We start from the raw sequence: 19719 nt of genomic DNA, 5'->3' as shown, positions 1-19719 counted from the left end.
GGTGCAAGCGAATAAAAGAACCTGAAATACGGTGCTGCTATCAGATTGTGCATTGCCGCACTGCCCTGCTTTATGATGTGGCGTTGATAGCCCTGCTGGTTGGCACTCCCGTAAACTGGCTCGTGAAATCCAAGCCTACTGCAGTCAAGTCGCGTGTAAGGCAGTACCCAAATTGTCAGCACTACAACTTTCAAGCTTCAGATGCCTGGATACAACTACTAAACACATACCTGCTAATTGAACACCACTGTGTGACTACTTGTGTAGTTTGTGTTATAATACAGTTGAGCACTCCTGTAATGGCCCTGCTTGTAGAGAGAGAGAAATGTTTTATTCCTGGCTAGGCCTAGGCATGGTTCAGCCATGGAAGGGCAGCTCTGTGGGCTCGAGCCCTGTCGACCAGGGTACATGGGACTGGGCGTCCGGACATGCGAGGGCATACAGCCAGCAGCCAAGTGGGTGGGTGGGGGGGGGGGTTGGTTAGGGGCAGAGGAAGCAGGGCACGGCAATGCCAGGTTGTTGTGTGGGGTATCTTTGTAATCCCCGAAGTGTGGGCAGCGGTACAGTGTACTAGAAGGTAAAGGTGTGTCGTGCGGGGAAAAACCAATGGAGAGCGCAGGTCCCTGTTGCGATGAAAAAATTGCATGGAGCGCAAGCGTTCCCCAGAGAACTCCTGTTGCAGCCAGCGCCACCTGTAAGTTTTTAAAATCAAACCAAACAGTTATTTGAGGGGTTTTGTAGAGCTTTGTATCATGAAATAAAAAAAAAGATTATTTAGGGCAATAAATAAGGATTAATTTAACAAACAAAACTTCTAAAACCAACTGGTAAGCAGCGGCCGCCAAGGGTGCTGCTTACAACAGGAGTTCCTCAGCAAAAATTTTCATCGCAAAAGGGACCCCCCTACTCTCTTCTAGTACACTGTAGCTGCGGGGTGGGAAAGAGGGATGGTGAGATGTCGGCAAGGATGGCTTGAGTGGGGAGGGAGTGGGTTTGAATTTGTCTCCAGAGTGTGGATTCTACGGGGGATAACAAGGGCTGAGGGGGTGGAGCCTGTGATGTAGGGTGATATCATGGAAGGTGAGTGGTAGTTCTAGGTGAGGTAGGTTAACAAGGTGTACTATTGGGTGAGTTGGTAGTTCATTTTAACATAACCCGCCACGGTGGCTCAGTGACTAAGGCGTTGCGCTGCTGAGCACAAGGTCGCGGGTTCAATTCCCGGCCGCGGCGGCCGCTTTTCTGATGGAGGCGAAAAGCAAAAACGCCCGTGTGTACGAGATTTCGGCGCACGTTAAAGATCCCCAGGTGGTCAAAATTAATCCGGAGCCCTCCACTGCGGCGCGCCTCATCGCCTGCGTTGCCTCGGCGCGTTAAACCCTACAATCAGTCAATCAATCAATCAGTTCATTTTAACATAGCTACAGTGCGAACAGAAAAAAGGGCACAGAAAAAATGAAAAAATAACGAAGCGCTCGTCCCATTGCTTTTCTGCGTCCTTGTTGTTCACGCTGTGGCTATTTTAAAGCGAGGAAGGGTTGGGAACTGGAGAGGGGGCTCTGTTGAGGGGTCCGGTGTGTGCCTTCTCCGCACCGCTGAAGCCCATATGGCCAGGAGTCCATAAAAGAAAGATGGGGCACTCGGGAGGGCAATGGGAGCAGAGAATTTTGTGGGCAAGGGGCAGAATGGTTCCCCTGCAGAAATTTCTAATGGTCGTTTGTGAATACGTTGATATGAGGGTAGGGCTGAGGTGGAGAGTGGTGACCGGGGCGATTGCTGCTGCTTCTGCCTTGTGGGGATGGACAGCGTGAATGGTGACTGAGGTAGAGGGGGTTGGTGTGTGGTTTACTGCTGCTATGACGCAGGTATGGCGGGGTTGCTGTTCTGCAGCATCTATGTATACCGTGTCTGCAGGGGAGGGGGGGGGAGGGGGTGTTTGGCATGGTGTTGTGCTTGCACCAGGTGATAGTGTGTGTGTTAGGTGCAGTGCATGTCGCAGTGGAGAAGGAGGGTATGCAGAGCCTCTTGATATTTTGGAGGGATGAGGAGGAGTGGGGTGTGGTGGATGGATGGGTTAATTTTCAGGGAGTATAGTACGGTTCTGCTGGTGTGGGTCAGGGGAAGGCAGGGCAGTTGGGCCTGTTGGTGGGCTGTTATAAGCTTGGATGGTGTGTTTAAGGTGCCCGTGTGGAGGAGAGCGTTGGAAGCAGTGCTAGGGGGTAGCTGTAGCGTATGGCGATATAGTGTGTGTTATATGGCCTCGGTTCATGAGTACCTGATGCGTGGCGTGAAAAGTGCATGGGTGATCTTGAGGCGTTTTGACTCCTGAGGGCCATGAACGCGAGGGCCAAATATTAGCCTCCCAACCTTGCAGGAGTCCCGATATTTGGTTTGCGTCAGTCTTGAGTAGGTGGAAGGTGTGTGTGTTGAGTCTATTCTGTTGGTGGTGAGCCCTAGTATTTCAATCTGGTTTGCAAGTGGCATGGCAGAGCCCGACAAAGCGACTTGGGTGTTGGGGGTCCATTTTTTGGGTCGGTAGGTGGGTGGGAGTAGGAGGAGTTGTGATTTGTTGAGCGAGCAGGGTAGTCCTGCTGCCACCGCTGTCGCGGTGATTGTTGTGGCTGCTAGTTGGAGTGTGTGTTGGATGTGAGCGTCACTGTCTTGTGATATCCATACTGTGATGTCAGTGTACAAAGCATTGTGTACTGTGGGTGTTTGGAGCAGAGCCCAGGCAATGGGTATTAAGGCTGTGTTGAAAAGCGTGGGGGAGAGTTTGGAGTCCTGCACGGTACCTTTGGTGGGTAGTGGAAATTGGGAGGATATTAAAGGATGAGGTTGGAGAGTTCCCGCGTGGTCTGTAAGGAAAGCGCTCCCCGGGCTCATTGGGGTGGGTTCGATAGTAGGTGCTGAATGTAATGGGCCAAGAGCCACTGATAGCATCCTTTGTACAACAGGGATGAAGAGGATGAAGGTTCTGCTGAGCAGGCTGGCATGGCTTCGATACAGTCATTCTTCCAACGAGATCCCAACCGGGGCAAGAAAGTGGCGGCCAAAGAAAGTTCTTTTTTTACCAACCGGGCAATGTGCCAAGTGGAGGAGCTCTAGCCTGTGACTGCACCATAAAGGATTTCCCATGTGTACCTCTTGTTTTATAGCTGCAGGGGCCTGTGTTGAAATGAAAGTATTAAAGGTGTACCACCGTGAGGCTCTGTTTTCTTGACCCTGTTTCCACGACTGGGCTGTCGTGTGGCCTTTTACAATTTTACAACCTTGGATAGCCTGGTGGTGGTTCAAGGGCTGCCCTAAGGCAAGAAGTGCTGTAGGAATCTACTTGAAAGAGGATTGTACAACTGTGTTTTGACAAGTCTGCAGACAGTCCAAGACTGTAGTAGTTAATGAGAACTTTATCTCGCGGAGAAATAAGTGTGCTTCGTCAGTCCAGGAGCCCAAGTGACGACTTTGCGATCTCTGCCCCGGAGACCAGTAGTTGCTGGGTGTCTAGGCCAGCACTTGTCAAGTTCACCCACAGCTCGGGAAGGGGCGGAAGAGAGAAAAGAGGTGGAATAATGTGGGGCTGTATTCATAAAGCTGTGAAAAATCTTAGAAGCCAAAAAGCAACTTTAGCTCACAGTTCATTTTAACAGCAGAGCTGTTTAAGCTTTTAGTTCCACCGTCCGGCATTACCAGAATAAAAATACCAAGAAAAAATGCTGAGCGCACGTGAGCATGTGGCTTGTGAGGAGCGCCCAGCGTCAACCAGGGTTGCACCACGCGAGTCTGGGAGGAGCACCCGGTGTCAGCCAGCTCGACCTTCGAGCAGCATTCATGGCGTGGTCTCGCGCATGCTGTTCTCGCCTGGTGACGTGCGTTCTTTCCTGAAGTGGGGGGCACAGACGCCGAGTTGGTGCTACAGACACCGAGTTCGTGAAGCTGGTTGCCGTGGGTTCTAGCACGTGCTAATGCGGTCCATGGGAGAGATGTGAAAGCCTGCGGACAAAACGATCCGGCCCTGCCAGTCCCGGAGAACTTTGAGCGGCGAGTTCGGAAATGCATGTGAGGTGCAACAGCCGCGTCTCCGACGGAGGGAGAGGGGCCGCCAGCTCTGCTCTTTCTCCAGCCTTGCACAACTAGTGCAAGCTGCGGCAATTTTTTTTCTGGATCTTATTGTTTTGAAGGTCAGACAGTCTGGTTTCAGACTGTGAGTTGTGCTTGGCGTAGAATGTACCGTGTGCTGCACTTTACATAGCTTTTTTAGACAGTGCATTCTGAAACAGGTTACTGGAGCAAGTGTAACATTTTGCATCATGGCACATTAAAAGCTTGTTGTAAAGTAATATCCTCATCTACTGCTGTTCAAGATGCTACTGCTGAAACTGAATATTATGCATTTCAGCCCATTGGCACCACAGATGTATGTGGCCTCGACAAGTTCCTACGAGCTGGGAAAGGGGGCATCGTGTTCCACCAGTATTTCACATCTTGCTGTGCTCAACCTCTTTTAAAGACTGCAGTCTCTCATGGGCTAGGTAAACAAAATTTTTTTGTCCGTCGCCGGAATCTGTCAGAAATGTCACTGGTGGGTCTACTCGCTGGTGGGTTCCCACTACCGGTGGGCAGTGCTCGCTGGATCCATCCAACTACAGTGCTCCGTGCTAATGTTATTCATCCTCTCTCTGCAAGAGGCAGGGTCAGCTTATACAAGGCACGAGGGAATCTCAGCCATGAAGCCAAATGGTGACATTGAAACTCGGCCTCAGTATTCTTCAAATTTTCTTGACTTTTCTTACCTTTCATCTGAAAGTTCCCATGTTTCTATTACGTCAGCGTCCCCAAATGACGTATCATCATGTGCTAGTCAATATATGCCGTGTGTCGCACCATGATTACAGCCACAGGAATACCAAGACTGTGGCCACGCTCACCATACCACAAAACCGAAAGCCTGTGCTTTGCCATGACACTTCCAACCGAAGGGCAAGGAGGGAGGTGTAATCAAAGTAGTACTCCTACGGTACTATGGAAAGCGGAGGGTTGGGTGTGGAGACCTTGATTACACTTCCCGCGGCCTGAACAGGCGTTGCTTTCGGAACCAGCACTGCTAAGCCTAAAGCCCTTGTCAGATCCCTTCTTCCGGACCAGATCCCCGTTGAGGCCAGGATGTTTGTGCAGCTTGGACAAACCATCCCCCATCTTTGCTTTGCTGTGGCCTCGCCCAACGTATGCTTGCAGGCATGACGGGCAGTTGCACTGTAGCAAAACCTGTAGCAAGACCAGTCCGTAACAAGACCAACAGGTTGTGACCCCGACCTGGTGTTGATAACTTCCCTAGGCATTGTGATCCTTTTGAAAAAGCCTTTTTTTCAACACTAAAAATGCACCTCTTAAACACCTGTCACTGGACGAGCAGCTTAACAGGGAAGTGTAAAACAGTACTGTAAGCTTTCAATTATCAATCTCTCAAAAAGTAAAAAGAAAAAAAAAAAGAATAAAGATCATTTACCACGACTAACCCGATAAACTGCAAACCTCCCTCAAAAAGCATGATGGTTTTCATGCAGCGCACGTGAACATGTATGTAAAATCGAATACCAGAAAAAAAAAAACCAACAAGCAGCAATAAAGCTACATCTTGAGACGGTTACAAAAATAAATTTACTATTTATTTAGTATGCATGGGTTGCCACACCAGTGCTGCACGGGGGAGGCATGGCAACAATGAATGAAAAAAGAAACGCTCTACCCACATACAGTATGGCGAGGTTCAGTGATTCACCGATGGGGCGGTCCTCGGCGTCTACGAGGACGTCTTCTGTGGGCGGCACAACGTTGCGTTCAGCGGCTGGTTCAGGTGCTACAGGGCCGCATGTTTCTGCCGTCCGCCGGGCTCTAGGACCTCGCCATCTTTTGCTGGATCCATCCCTCAACGTAGCTGGCTAGAAGACCGAGCCGATTCCTTGGCGAGCGCTTCCTTGACGGCGTAATAGCTACTGTACACATCCTCGTCGTCGCTGGTATCGGTGTCACCGGCCGCAGGGTCGTTGGTAGCGTCTCGGGCGAGCGCTTCCTTGACGGCGTAATAGAGACTGTACACATCCTCCTCGTCGCTGGTAGTCTCTCGAGGGCATGACGGCATGCTGTCGCAGCAGGTGCCGCTGTTGTCGCTGCCCTTCATTTTCGACGGCGTCGCGGCAGCCTTGAGACCAATGCCCGTAGGACGCGAAGGCGGCCTATCGAGGCGCGCCGGATGGGCGTCGCGCAGCTGGCGATCCTGGGCTCGTTTCGCCGCGGTCGGCTTTCGGCGCGACGAGATTCTGTGTGCTCGGTTGTAAACCGCGCGAGCACCGCCCGCGTGGCCATGGCGCGAGTCCGATCTTCCTCCCGACGATGAGCTGGGGTCGCCGCCATCTTCCTCCTTGGCCCGACGGGCTGTCGTCTTGCGTGTAACCGCTGGCAGCATGTCGGGCCGGCCTCTGGTATACGATTCGTTTCAAAACAAGTGTCGACCGGCGCGTCTCAGGTAGTCCACACTTAACTTAAATCGGCGAATCTTGCCCAATCTGTACAGATTGAGTGAGCTGCCTTATGAAATTGACGAGTTTGTTGGTTTTCAAAGTGCAACGCCGCTTGAACTTGGGAGTAGTTTGACTACTGCCGTGCCTTCTGTAGACCAGGTTATTGCGTCGGACATACATCCGCTGACTATCTTCCAAAACTGAGCAATGACTGACCTTTTTTGCTTGAAGAGAACTGCTCGGGCGCGTCCGAGGGATCGTGCGATCGAACGCGACGGCCGTTACGGGTGAGGAGAGGTGAGGATCATGGGATACCTTCACGCGCTGCTCAAGTTTCGACTTCACAGCGAAGCTGTCAGCCTCTCATTGGTGGGTTTATTTTTCATGGGTCTCGGGGCGCAGAAAGGAAGTGGAAGCGAAAAGCATGAGCGCGGCACTACCGTAACCCTTCACGAGGCCCCCCGAGAGCAAGAAAAAAAGCAAAAAAATGTGGTTGATCCTTCTTTCATACGACCCACCGCGGTGGCTCAGTGGCTAAGGCGTTGTGCTGCTGAGCACGAGGCCGCGGATTCGATTCCCGGCCGCAGCGGCCGCATTTCTGATGGAGGCGAAAAGCAAAAACGCCCGTGTGTTCGAGATCTCGGCGCACGTTAAAGATCCCCAGGCGGTCGAAATTAATCCGGGAGTCCTCCACTACGGCGCGCCTCATCGCCTGCGTTGCGTCGGCGCGTTAAACCCTGCAATCAATCAATCTTCTTTCATACGAATCGGTAAAGCACGAAAGTGAAATGTGCGGTCACAGAAGCATTTGAATGTTTATTGTGCATCGATATGAACTTGCACGTCGCTATTCATATTTCGTTATGGCACCGTTAGACGCACCAACATTAGACACTGGATTACAAGCGCCGGAGCTTTGCGTAAATCCGATTGAAACCCCAGGCGCTCGCAAACCGTGCGAACGAAACAAACGAGTTGTCAGCGAATCGTTTGGTGAAGTCACAGTACGCTACAGCGAAAGGAGCATGATTTGCGGGTCGGCAGCAGTCTTGTGGGTGTGCTTGGCGAGCGACGTCCTGCTGGCGGGTCGCTTAGGCAAAGGAGCGGCCGCATTGGTCCTGCTCCGTGGCGTGTACGCGTGACGCTTGCGTTGCGGCGAGCTCAGGTTGCGGAACGCGGCGGCGGCGTTCCACAAGCTGAGCGGCGTTCCACATGGGCGGTGGACGGGTAAACCAGCGCGGGTCTAGTGCACTCTAGGGCGGGCGGGCGGTGCGTTAATGTCACTGTCTGGCGAGGAGGAAATTCAGCTTGCGGAGCAGGACAACAGAGTGCGCGTCAAGCGCGGTGCCATTGTTTACATGTTCTTCTACGGACGCGACTCACAAAAATCGTAATATCATCGAATATATTTTGAAAATTGCCAGATTTGTTTCTCTAAAATGAATAAATAGAATTGATGGGCATTTTAGCAGCAACTATTAATAAATACTGCCCTAGTTACAAGCCGTACCGCGCTTGAAACGAAGCACTAGAAGAAATCACGGAGCAGACGACGTCTCCGACGCCGCCTTCCCGCCACGAGTGGTTTGCTCTCGCGGTCGGGTTCTCAGATTTTCGCGCGCTTTTCATTATGCACAGGCAGGGCGGCGAAGTTCGGGCAGTCTGAATATGAACTAATGGCATAGAGGATAAGAACCATCATTCACTGGAACTAATCATACCCAGATTCTCAACCGGATGTTTTTTTTTTTTAGTAGGTTTCGCGTTCTAGAAAAATCAAAGCCCCTTCGTCTTACGACAACGATGTTTGAAACGCGATGATTTCTTCCGCGTAGAACCGACTCCAATGAAAGTTCAGTCGCACGAGGGATTCGTCGGCGTCATCTGCTACGACAGCAGCCAGCTATGCACTGGCTGACCTTGAACCGGCGCGCTTTTTCGCGTCGGCGCCTCGCGATAGAGGACGCATTGGTGCCGTGCCCGGCGCCGTGACTTTATCGCGCCGCCAAATCAAGCCCTGTTTCGCCTCAATAATTCTTGCTCTGTAGGGTAAACACAGCAGCTTCCCCTATCGAGGCGCCAACTGTCGGCACTCATTCGCGTCATGACGCACTACTTCGCTTCACCTCTCCTAGACGGTAGCACCATTTGAATGAACAAGTTAGAGGGAAGGACATAAGGCGCGTTCGTACAGCGACCCGGGCATGACTTCAAAAAAAAAAAAAAAAAAAAACTTCATGGCTTAGTCGGTAGATCGTTTCCCTCCTCCTGTTGCAGCCAGAGTGATCGTGGGCTCGAAACCTAGCGCCGCCGCGCCAATGCAAATTTTTATGGTGATGTCATTTCCGTGACGGATATGACGTCGGTGAGGTTTGTGTACCCCGCCGGCATAAAATATTTTCGTCTTAAAAAGGAGGTGCAAGCGAAAAGGACGCGACACCGCCGTTCTCGTGCTTACCAGGATACCCTGCCGGGCTCCCCACTCAAACCTGCGCTCACTGCCTCGGCTTCATCACCTCTTTCCATTTTATTTTTATTTTTTTTTTCATGCCTTGTACAACCGTCTTTTCCTCTTTCCTTCCCTTTCCCATTAATCTTGATTTTGTTGTTTTTTACTTTCTCCTGCCATATCCAGTTTTTCTGGAGGTTTATTGTTTATTTGTGTTTGTATTCTCACTTTTGTTTCCCTAGACGCTTCCTTTTAATCCATATATATATATATATATATAGGGAGCAGTTGAACTTTTGAAGATGGTAGAGAACACAAGAAAAGAAAACTTTTAACAAGGTAAAAGCACGATTGGAAAAGAAAACTTTTAACAAGGTAAAAGCACGATTGAAGCACGCCCTGACGAAAGCAAGTCTCTTTGCTGAAACGTAGGCAACAATCGTGCTTTTACCTTGTTAAAAGTTTTCTTTTCTTATGTATATATATATATATATATATATATATATATATATATATATATATATATATCAGTGTATACCGCAAATAATACTGGTTCGCGAACCGGTTAAAGCCGCGGCCGGAGACGCGGGGCCAGAGGCCGGTCACTGAGACATGGCTGATCATTTAACTTCCGCCAAGCCGAGGCCAGCGACAGCCGCGGGAACCAAGCTCCACCCAACTCCTGGCCGCAGAGCACCAGCCTCAAGGTGAGCTGGGCAGAGCAGTTTCCTCCGCTCCCTTCCAACGACACTTCCTCGTCCCACCCCGTCTCAACACCGTGCCCCACACCCACACAAGCATCCACAATACCCCACGCGCAGGCGATGCAAACGGAACTGCAGACCCGATTCGCGGCCACCATACAAAAACTGCAGGCCGACGTCGACAAGCTCCGCCAACAACACACACGAGCCTTACAGCACTACACGACTACACCGCCACCATCGCCGAAATCCGCACCCAGCTGAGGATGCATCACGAGCCCCCTTCAGCATGAAATCAGAACCCTCGTAATTGAAACCACCCGCGAGGGTGGTTTCAATTCTCGCCTAAATGTTATTCATTTTATAGCAGTAAGAATGATGGGGTGAACAATGGAAGTTCCGAAAGTACACGTAAGCATAGAAACACCAGTGTGTACTGCGGCTGGTACTGCGCGCACTGTGCTTGTTGCAGCTGCACAGCAGTCCGGTGCTTTGGGGTTGTCTCACACTGCACTGACCGATTGGCGTAAGCGACATTGTCTTACGTGACCCTGTTTGTTGAGCAGACCCACAAGTCTCGGAACCCGCGTGCCCCTCCTGCGGGGCACAAGTAGTGCCGGACCTCTACCATTTAATATGGCACTTTTAATTTAATCTACCATTTAATAGTTTCACGAAACGATTGCTTTCTACAGTAACCAAAGCAAGCCAGGTGCAAATACAATCAAAAACAAAGCAAAGTCGAACAGCGGTCCTGCGCATTATGGTGGCGCCATCTAGGGGGACCGACGGTAAAAAACTGTTCCGCATTCCGCTGCAGAGTAAACAGCGCACTAAGGTTCGCTTGAAGACCTGCCCTTGTTACGCCATCGCAGACGTCACGAAACACATGATTTGGCGGGGGAATCAACATTTTAACTTGAATTCATTAATTTCTCAGCGAATGAAGCATCGTTTGGCGCTTGCGAAGCGCTGGGGGCACTTAAAATACCAAATATTTCGAATAAAACAAACTCGTATTTTGTCGGCATGACCAAGTGGTACGCAAAGCCTCGGCCCTCGCACTCTCGCCTGTCTTGTGTTTCGGTAGATTCCGCGCGTCCACTCCGTGCCGTAACTTGTCATTGTGCATTAAGGTTCCCAAATATAAAGGAAAGCGTCGCTGCATTGCGTAGAAACCCGTCCTTCTGGGTAAGCCTATGAGCACCTCCGCCACTTTTCGCCCTGGTGGCGCACAAGGCCCGTAACCCAGGTTTTATTTCGGAGAGCAGCCGCCAAGAGCCCACTGCGGGAGTGTTGTGGAGGTCACCCATAAAATCCCACTTTCGTAATTTCAGCATCTTCCCCTGTAAAGGCTTCTTTACTAGTAAGTCGGTGCAGAGTAAAAAATCCGTGTGGGGAAAGGTGTCCAGGCAGACAAAAGCAGGATTTTATTCGATTGCAAAATAACTAGTCAAGCGCTTTTGCTAATCTTGGTGCACAAATAAGAGGGCCAGAAGCGAACTCATCGCAGGGCAAGATCTGAAGGAAGACTAAGGAGTGGTGTGCGCAATTTTTAGTGCGGAAGCATTAAATGCCCCCTCAAAAGGACCCTGCAACACTTTCGATAAACACTTTCACTCTTTCCTTCGCGTCTGGAAGCACTGCGAAAGCTACAGTTATCGCCAGCATGGAGCGGCACTGCGTGATTTGCTCGTCGCGCCAGATACGCCATCCATTTCTGCTTTGTTTTTGTGGTTTTATTTTTAAAGTTGCTATCGAAAAGCGTTCATTGCTGCAACTGAAGGAAAACCGGTCAACAGTCGCTACATTGCCTCAGTGACGTAATTCTGGCGGTCGAAGAACGTCAAGACCGCGAAAGAGAGAGAAAATATTTTGAGCGAGTTTCCAAGTTATCTGATGGGCATATCTGATGAGCAGTAATTTTTGGCTGAGATACTTTGCGACCCCGTAATCTAAGTACTGGGTGTGTTGGGTGACTACGTTCTCCAAGCATTTAAGATTTCAAAAAAAGTTTAAAAAGTGTTGCAGGGTCCCTTTAAACGACAATCCATCTTCCGGGGGAACCATTACGAAATGGATGGTTCTAAATGGGCGATGGCGCGAAGAGAATAAAAGAACAATTCTCTGAGCGCTGAAGTATGTTACCTACTTCGAAGGCCTGGCGATAATTACCAATGGAAAATTCTTAATTGCTGCATTGTATTTGCGTCTCTTTCGCCGCTTTAGTTTCTTGGTCTTTTGGCGCGAATTGCTTCAACAAGCAGACCGGTACACGCCACGGCTTCCCTAGAATCAGAGTTCTGCGCGGCTGGTGTGCACCGGCTCTACTCACGTGCCATCACGTTCACGTGCCACGCGACATGCACTATTCTATAGTTCACGCGTGAGATATTCCGTTCCCAGATCGGTACAGACGCGGCACTTCCGGTGCGGTGCGGACCGCGAATTAAACACGCTGATATGCTGTCCGCACCTAAATCGACGTAAAAGGCACCAAGCCATCCGCATTTACCAAAAATAACGCGTGGAAGTGACCTAAGAGAACGTTTTACAGGGGAAAAAGACTGGTCTTACAATGTTAAAAAAATAAAAGGTGCATTACAAGCGAACCATTTGACGGCGCTGGGTGCGTACAGGAAGAACTTATCTGGTATCGGAATGGATCTTCACGCATACGTTTACGAGACCGGACGCCTGCCATGTTAGCTGTCATTCTTAGTATATTTTCACCTCTACGAAAATTTCATTTCAACACGAAAGTGTTTTATTCCGGGATTCACGAAGATTTCGGTTACGTCATATCTATCACGGAAATGACGCCAGTACAACGAAGCAAGCGACCTGTAAAGGGTGCACCCCTGCACACAGGGTATTCTTGCGGGGAAGCTACCATTAGTACTAAAGAGTAAGTGATACTGCGGGCTGTTCGTTTTCGTGTTTTATATTTTAACACGAAAGTGTTTTATGTCGGGATACACCAAGATTTCACTTAAGTCATATCCGTCACGGAAATGACGCCAGTACATCTTTGCACAAGCGACCCGCCAGCAGGACGTCGCTCGCCGAGCACGCTCACAAGCAAGCCGCCGACCCGCAATGATCGTGCTCAGCTGCAGATTTCGCTGCACATTTCACTTTCGTGTTTTACCGATTCCTATGACAGGAATCACCCACAGTTTTTGCTCTTCCAACCTTTGCCTTCGATTTTTTTTGTCTATTCTCTCTTGTGATTATGCACTCTTTCTTCGCTCAACATTTTACGTTTCCAATTTATAGTTTCGTGAAGCGGGCGCATTAGCCCCTCACTGCTCCTGATCCCCTCGTGAGTGCGTGCTATGAAATAAGGAACAACTTTTGCGTTTCCAAGCCGCCGTTTTCTGAAGCGAACTTGTGTACTTATGTCGCGAAATTCGGGTCCCTCCATGGCTGTCTTTTTTTTTTTTTTTGCTCGCCATATTGGGACCAAGCGGGGGGATCCCGGCGGAGCAGGAATGTTTTCGCCGCCATTTCGGCCCGCGGGGCAGTGGGCCATGTGTTCCGGCGAGAGAGGGGCGAGAGTGCCGCGGCCAGCGGAGGTCCCACCCGCTTGGTTCTTGGAAGAGGCGCGGTCCGAAGGACTGTGCTCGGTGCAGCGCGGGGTTCACGACTCGCGGGGAGAAGGAAGCGAGCAGTGGCGGTGGAAGGTGGTGCGGTTGAAACGCGGCGGCCGGTTCTGTGGGCTGCGCTGTAGCCCCGAGTGCGACGACAGCGGCGACCTCGGCCCCCGAGAATTCCCCTCGAGGAGGGGACGGTGCGCGGCCCAGGTGTGCCCGAATTGCGTCGCCGATCAACGGGACTCATCGCAGACGACCGGCGAGCCGACGCATCTTCCCCGACGAGACCACCGACCAAAATCCAGCTAAGACCTCCTCCCCTTCCCCACTCTTCTGCAGACTCTATAATCGCCCTCACTATTATCTTCCTCCTTCGCATCGACTCCGCGGACTTGATTACCCTCTTTTCTTAGTGTACCCTGTTGTGTGTACGGGTGTGTGCGTGTGTGTCTAGCGGGCCGAGTGTTAGAGTAGTTGGGGGGAAGCTCCCCAGCCCGCCTATTGTGTGCCTTACTCCTCCCCTCGTGTTTCTTAAGCCGAGCTTCGTTTTCTTTGTCTGTATTACCCTCTCTGTCTGTCTGTTTTGAATTTCCTGTGAATGTGAAGTAAATGTCCGTTGTTTTGAAATTGTTTTCCCGTGCCCCGTCTCGTGCCTCACGCCAGCGGCCAATCAGGCGTGGACCTATCGCCGGTTAGCAGGTCCGAACCACATTCTCGAATTCGCGCGTAAGGGGGAGTTGTTTGTCGCTCCTCCCGTCCGAGACATCGGCCACTAAATTATTACCTCGCTCAATTCTGTGACAACTTATCATCTTGCCTCATATATGCCCAATGTTTTATTTTTGCTGCATAGTCTTGACAAATACGACACGTGCCACCAGTTTTAGTAGCTTCGAAAGTCCTTGCGTGTACATACTTCTAGATCAAGCAATCTTTCAACTTTTTGGCCGGTCGGATGAGTCCAATGACAGACACAGACGACCAAAATTTTTTGCATTTAGCTAGCCCGAGAAATACTATCCTCTTAAAAAAAAAGCCGCCCGCATCTTCCCACGGGGGGAACTCGAGCAAATGCGTCGCAGAGTGGTGGGGGTATCGCGTGAATGTTGCGTAATTGGGTATGGTTTGGGAATGCTTAATTGTTATTTCGTCTTTATTATTCTTATTTATTGAATGCAGGAGAAGCGAAGGCAAGGAGTGTAAAGTTAAAGTCTGTCTTTATTGCTTGGTGCCGTCAAGCAAAGCGTCAAGTCAAGCGAAAGCCAAGAAAAGACGCCCTTGACTGAATTCCGAACGCGCGCTCCGCCGCTTATATACACACCGCCCGCGTTCGAGGGAGAGGAGTACGGGGGAGAGACGCGCATGCGCACACTTCCGTACACAAGCGCGCGAACTTTCCACGCACCCACCACGCCGTTATCACGTGTACACGCCCTGCCGCCGTTACTGTTGAGCGCGACGCAGCGCACGGGTAGCTACGACGCATGCGCGCACAGACGCGCTCCCCCCGCACCGCCGCGGCTCCCGTACGCTACGCTAAGGTTAGCGGGTAGCGGGACCGGACTGCGCATGCGCGCGCGGGGAGTGCGAGGAGGTTGCCCCTCAGCGGAGGGAAAGAGCGGGCATGGCGAAGGCAGGCCGCGCGGAACTAATCCACCCCACCGTGACGAATTTGCTCTCCCCAGTCGCGCCCCGCTACCCGCCACCGCAGCGTTAGCGGACGGAGCACGCTTGAGAGCGACGGTAGGGTACGGGGGAGAGACGCGCACCTGCGCCTCGACGCGACGCGCATGCGCAGTGAGCGTGTGGACGGCGCCGACAACATCGACGAGTGACATCGCGAGCCTAAGAAATGCTCCGCATTTAAAACACGCTCATGCTGTCACTCCCAAGGACACATGATTGCATGTTCGCACATGACATATACCAGCGGGTGAAAAATGGCGGGACGAGTCCTGTGACAGAGAGGTCTGGAGGCAGAGATTTGCACACGGTGCATACGCCGACTCGCCGTGCACGAATGCAATCTGAATCGCAGAGTCCCGGGGTGTAAACGCCGACCTGCTCAAATGCCAGGCTGATTTGCTTATACCATGCTCTCGATGATGTGTCCAGGGAACATTAGGTGCCAATTTTCTTCTTTTTCTTTATTTGAACAGAACGCATGCAAAGTCTACTGGAGGGGCACGAACTGAAGTCTGAAATGCCTGCGGATTCAACACAACCGCGTGTGCATTTTTGGGCCCGCTCACAGAAGGAAGCATCTTGCAACTTACTCGCTGGATAAAAATGCAAATAGCTTTTACGGCGAAGCTGTATACGCCTCGGTTTCCACATATAGCGTGCGTGGATAAATCGGCGTAGACTGGACATTTTTCGCACTTAAGAGCTAGTGTTATGTCCTTTTTGAAGGGCTCCTGGTGTGACGTTTTTTGCCGGTGCTTTTCCCGCCCAGTTTTAGGGGCTTTCGGGGCGACATTTTCGCTCGTGTGTTTCACGCCTTAGCATGCGCACGTCTCCGGTACCCTGTTTATGCGTGCACGGGGGGAGGGCGTGCACTCGCAGCTAGGCTTCATGCCCTCACCGATAACGTGCACGCTGTGCTGGTGGGAGGTTTAAAGTGTGCATCTCACGGCAAATTGAGACCGGTCTGCTGTCCTTTGTGGTCGAGCGGTTTATGTTGGTGTGTTACACACACAGTAAGATGCTTACGACGAGGGAGGGAAATAGACCAATGCTTGTCCACTATAATGCAACTCTAGTGCTTTCATTCAGCATCTTGGCTAGGAAGTATGGTCAATCGCAAATTACAAAGAAACGGGTTTTGTTGCGTGCTGGTCATCCTTCCACAAAGTGCAAGGGCACTGATTTTTTTTATTATTCTTCGTGTGTTATTGGGCGTCAGAATTGAAAATTGTCTCGCTAAAAGCTATAAATGACGAAAATCGAAAAGCATTTGAAGTGCTGCGGCATAATACAGCCTCGTGAGCACATTTCTTTATTTCACACCGTCCAAGGATATATTTGTCTTCCTCTGCTTTTAAGACTTAACGGTATGCGTACCAACTTACATATTACTTCAAGTAGTTTAAAAAAAACATGTAGATGAAGAGCTAAAACTTTCGTGTGTCGAGATTTCAGCATACGTTAAAGATCCCCGTGTTGGTCAAAATTAATCCGGAGCCCGGGAGAGAGAGGCCGCGCCCGGCGAGGAGTATGCATGACTCGGGAGAGAGGCGGCGACCGTGGAGAGGAGTCTAAAGTGGGGCTGTAACCATACTCCCTTGGTACATGGCTATGCTTCACTGTGAAGCACACAATGTGGGAAAGCCAACTTACAAAGACCAAGCTTGCACCGATTCCCTGTAAGTCGGATTCAACACAAATGCATTGCTGGAAAGACAGTTTTGCAGGGGCAATATAAGCCGTCTTACATCAAACTGTGGAGGCCCTAGGGCCGCCTTTTTTGTGTGTGTGAATTTTCCCATACGCTGAAAATTGTTGGTCTACGGTCAGTCTCCAAAGAAGATCTTCTGGATCCTACCCATTGGTAGTTTCGCCGTAAAAAAGACGACGACAGAAGTTCTGTACGGCGCCCCTCATAACAGAGGTCAAACTGCAGAAACAACATTTAGGGCCGCCTTATACACCATTGCAAATTTTTGTGTGCGAACGCAGTCGCGATATTAGAATCATTTAGAAAAAAAAAATGGCCGGGTATCTGCTCCTTTCGTTGCAAATGTTGACAAAAGACGATAGTCGACTGGCGCCCCTGCAAAGTAAATGCTCTTTCCCGTTCCCCTCTCATGCTGTTCCTCTCCCGTCTCGTTCCTCCCAAGATAACACGCTAGAGGTTTGCTCTAGCCAAATTATATTTACCGCGTTCCACTACTCCAGGCCGGGTACCTCGATGCCAGCGCTGCCGTACGGCGGAGACGCGCGTCAACCGAGGCACCCTACTACAACGTTTATAGAACCACGCTGCCCTACTCCAGGAGCATTCCCAGCTGAACGTGGAACTTATCTAGTGGAAATTTTCATTACTGTTGCCGTTTTATTTCGTAAATGCCGCCAGGAGCTATAGTGGCGCGGGCAACAGCATGCGACGGGTTTCTGCAGTTGATGTAGTATTTCATTTGCTATCGCAAAGACCAATCATCCATAATTTTTTTTTAGTAATGGAACACTGCAAATATCACTTATGCATTGATTTTTTGCCTTATATTTGCGTCATGTCTTGTTCTTGTTTAACAATGTTGACAAGTATGAACATTGACACCGGACTTAGACGTTTAGATTTGGCTGTGAGTATATAAGACTATTGCGCAGCTTCTGTTTCACTTTGGCCGGGTGGTTGAATCGAGTCACAGACAGACAAAGAGTCATACAGACAGACCAAAATTTCTGCGTTGAAGTAGCCCAAGAAAGACTATCGCCTTTAAAAACACACACTCACACAAAGAGACGCGGAAACTTCCCGCAGCGTTGTGGGCTTACCGTCTTACCTTAAACCATATCTAACCAGATCAGATCGAATTAATTTTATTTTATTTAACAGATATTTTTTATAATAACAAGCACTGTACGAGCTGAAATGAAGCATGAGAAAGCGCTGGACAGGAGTTGGAGTCTCCAGCAACTAACGCTTGACGGGGTTGGGGGAAGGGGTGTCGCCCTCTCCTGCTTGTTAAATAAAAACAGGTTCGACTTTCTCTTGTATATGTCGCCTGAGTTTATTTGCATACTGTATAGAGAGGCAACGTTTCAGGTGCAGCTATGGGAAAACCAGTAAACACGGCGATGTGCTGAAAATGGCTTCCAGAAATATAGGTTAATTTTGCTATTCAGCGCAACTAAGTTGTGATAACGTATACTAAAAGTTGCCATTCGCCTGCAGATCGACCTATTTTAAGGAAACTTTGGCATTCGAACGAATTTCAAGTTTCGTCTCTTCGTTTCCCCAGAATGGCCTTCCGAGTGCCCCGTCCCCCTCTCCCCCATATCCTCGCGGAAGCTGTTTTATAGTGGGCAGACAAGGAAACAGCCTTTGTTGTATATGGTACAGCAACGAGTAATATCAACATGTACTGCCCATGCTGCAGTTCCTTTCTGCCATCACCAACAGCCTGGTTGTGTCCGCTGCAGGACCAAGGCCTCCCCCAAAGATCTCCAGCTACTTCTACCGAGTGCCACCCGAGTCCACCCTTTGACCTGGAGTTAATATTTCTGCATTTTTACGAAAATAAGGACCACTCCACCTCTCCACAGGGAACCCGTGCTTTACACTTGGCGTCATTTCTCCTGCAGTAAAACGGGCATTCAGGAAATGTTTTAGTTGTATTTCCTTCCCACCCTGATCTCCCTTAATTTATTCCTTCCCCTTCTGCTTCCAAACTCTGGTCCGTGTTTTCGGGTTGTAGACGCAGTTGCGAAAGGCGTTCTTTTTTTTTTTTTTTTGGGGGGGGGGGGGGGGGAGAGGGGGAGTCAACAGTGATAGTGAGGTATACGTCGGAAACCGTGTCGGCAGAGAGGGCGACGCTGACTCCCTCCGCGGATGCGTGTCGAATTTTAAGTTTGGCAAGTATGCTCGCGTGCTCCGCAAATCTTTCATTCATTTGTTCTGTAAAAAATTCAAATAAATTGAATAAACTATTCACTTCAGTTTATTCTGATAATGATGGCAGCCATTACACTTCGATCGTTTTGAAAAAAATTATCCCATGAATATTGTCATAATATCTCACACAGGGCGTACTTCTTTTACTCCTAAATTTAGATTCTAAAAAAGTCCCCCAGTGTAGACGGCCTACCGAACGCGTTCCTAGTTACATATGCAGAAAGGTGTTCACAGTAGAGGAAATTTTTTTTGCCTGAACTGGCTGCATTGGTGCAAGCAGTCAGCATATGTTCATTTTTTAAATAATTCATATCCCCAATAGCACTTTGCACCGGTCTGCGCCACACTGCAGTAATCTGGACCAGGTTAGGTAAAAAAAAAAAATGCCCCAGTACCTCTACGTTATGTACAAGTCATTATTCATTATGGTAGAAGATGGTTGGAGATACGACAGAATTACTCTAGCATCAAATCTAAACGATTCGTTGACTATTGTATTACACAGACCAATACCTACGTACAGTCTTTGTCAAATGTTTCTTGGGCACCACCAAATTTTATACGCCCCAAGGAATTCAAAATACGCGTGTACTTTTCTAGCAAAACCAAAATATTTAGTATCAGACAGCTTTGGAAAGAATCTTTATTTCTTACTGTCGTGAGATAATTTTTTTCAAATTTGAACATTACGCTTGTGCATTGAATTCTTTGTGACCCAGGAACTTAAGCCGTGGCCAACGAAATTTTGATAAAGGCTGTACATGTGCAAAGGTTGTTAAATATGCCACTTTTAGACACCTGTTACTTTTTCTTGAAAACAATTTTTATTGATTCGCGCCAATGC

At 49.7% G+C, this 19719-nt stretch overlaps 1 protein-coding gene across 1 annotated transcript in view; it reads left to right on the top strand.

The window, feature by feature from the left end:
- The window catches only part of LOC144156109 (ribonuclease H2 subunit A), a 52990-nt gene extending 49789 nt beyond the window's left edge, over positions 1-3201 (top strand). Inside the window, exon 8 of the mRNA XM_077687929.1 lies at positions 2952-3201. Coding sequence (XP_077544055.1) covers positions 2952-3102 — 151 coding nt within the window. The 3' untranslated portion in view covers positions 3103-3201. The remainder of the gene's footprint in view (positions 1-2951) is intronic.
- The last annotated feature ends 16518 nt before the right edge of the window (positions 3202-19719 follow it).

Source organism: Haemaphysalis longicornis, unplaced genomic scaffold, assembly GCF_048455015.1.
Source record: "Haemaphysalis longicornis isolate Haplotype H1 unplaced genomic scaffold, Haemaphysalis longicornis Haplotype H1 scaffold_1, whole genome shotgun sequence".
In the NCBI taxonomy this organism is placed as follows: domain Eukaryota; kingdom Metazoa; phylum Arthropoda; class Arachnida; order Ixodida; family Ixodidae; genus Haemaphysalis; species Haemaphysalis longicornis.
This window is presented reverse-complemented; position numbering and strand designations above follow the sequence as displayed.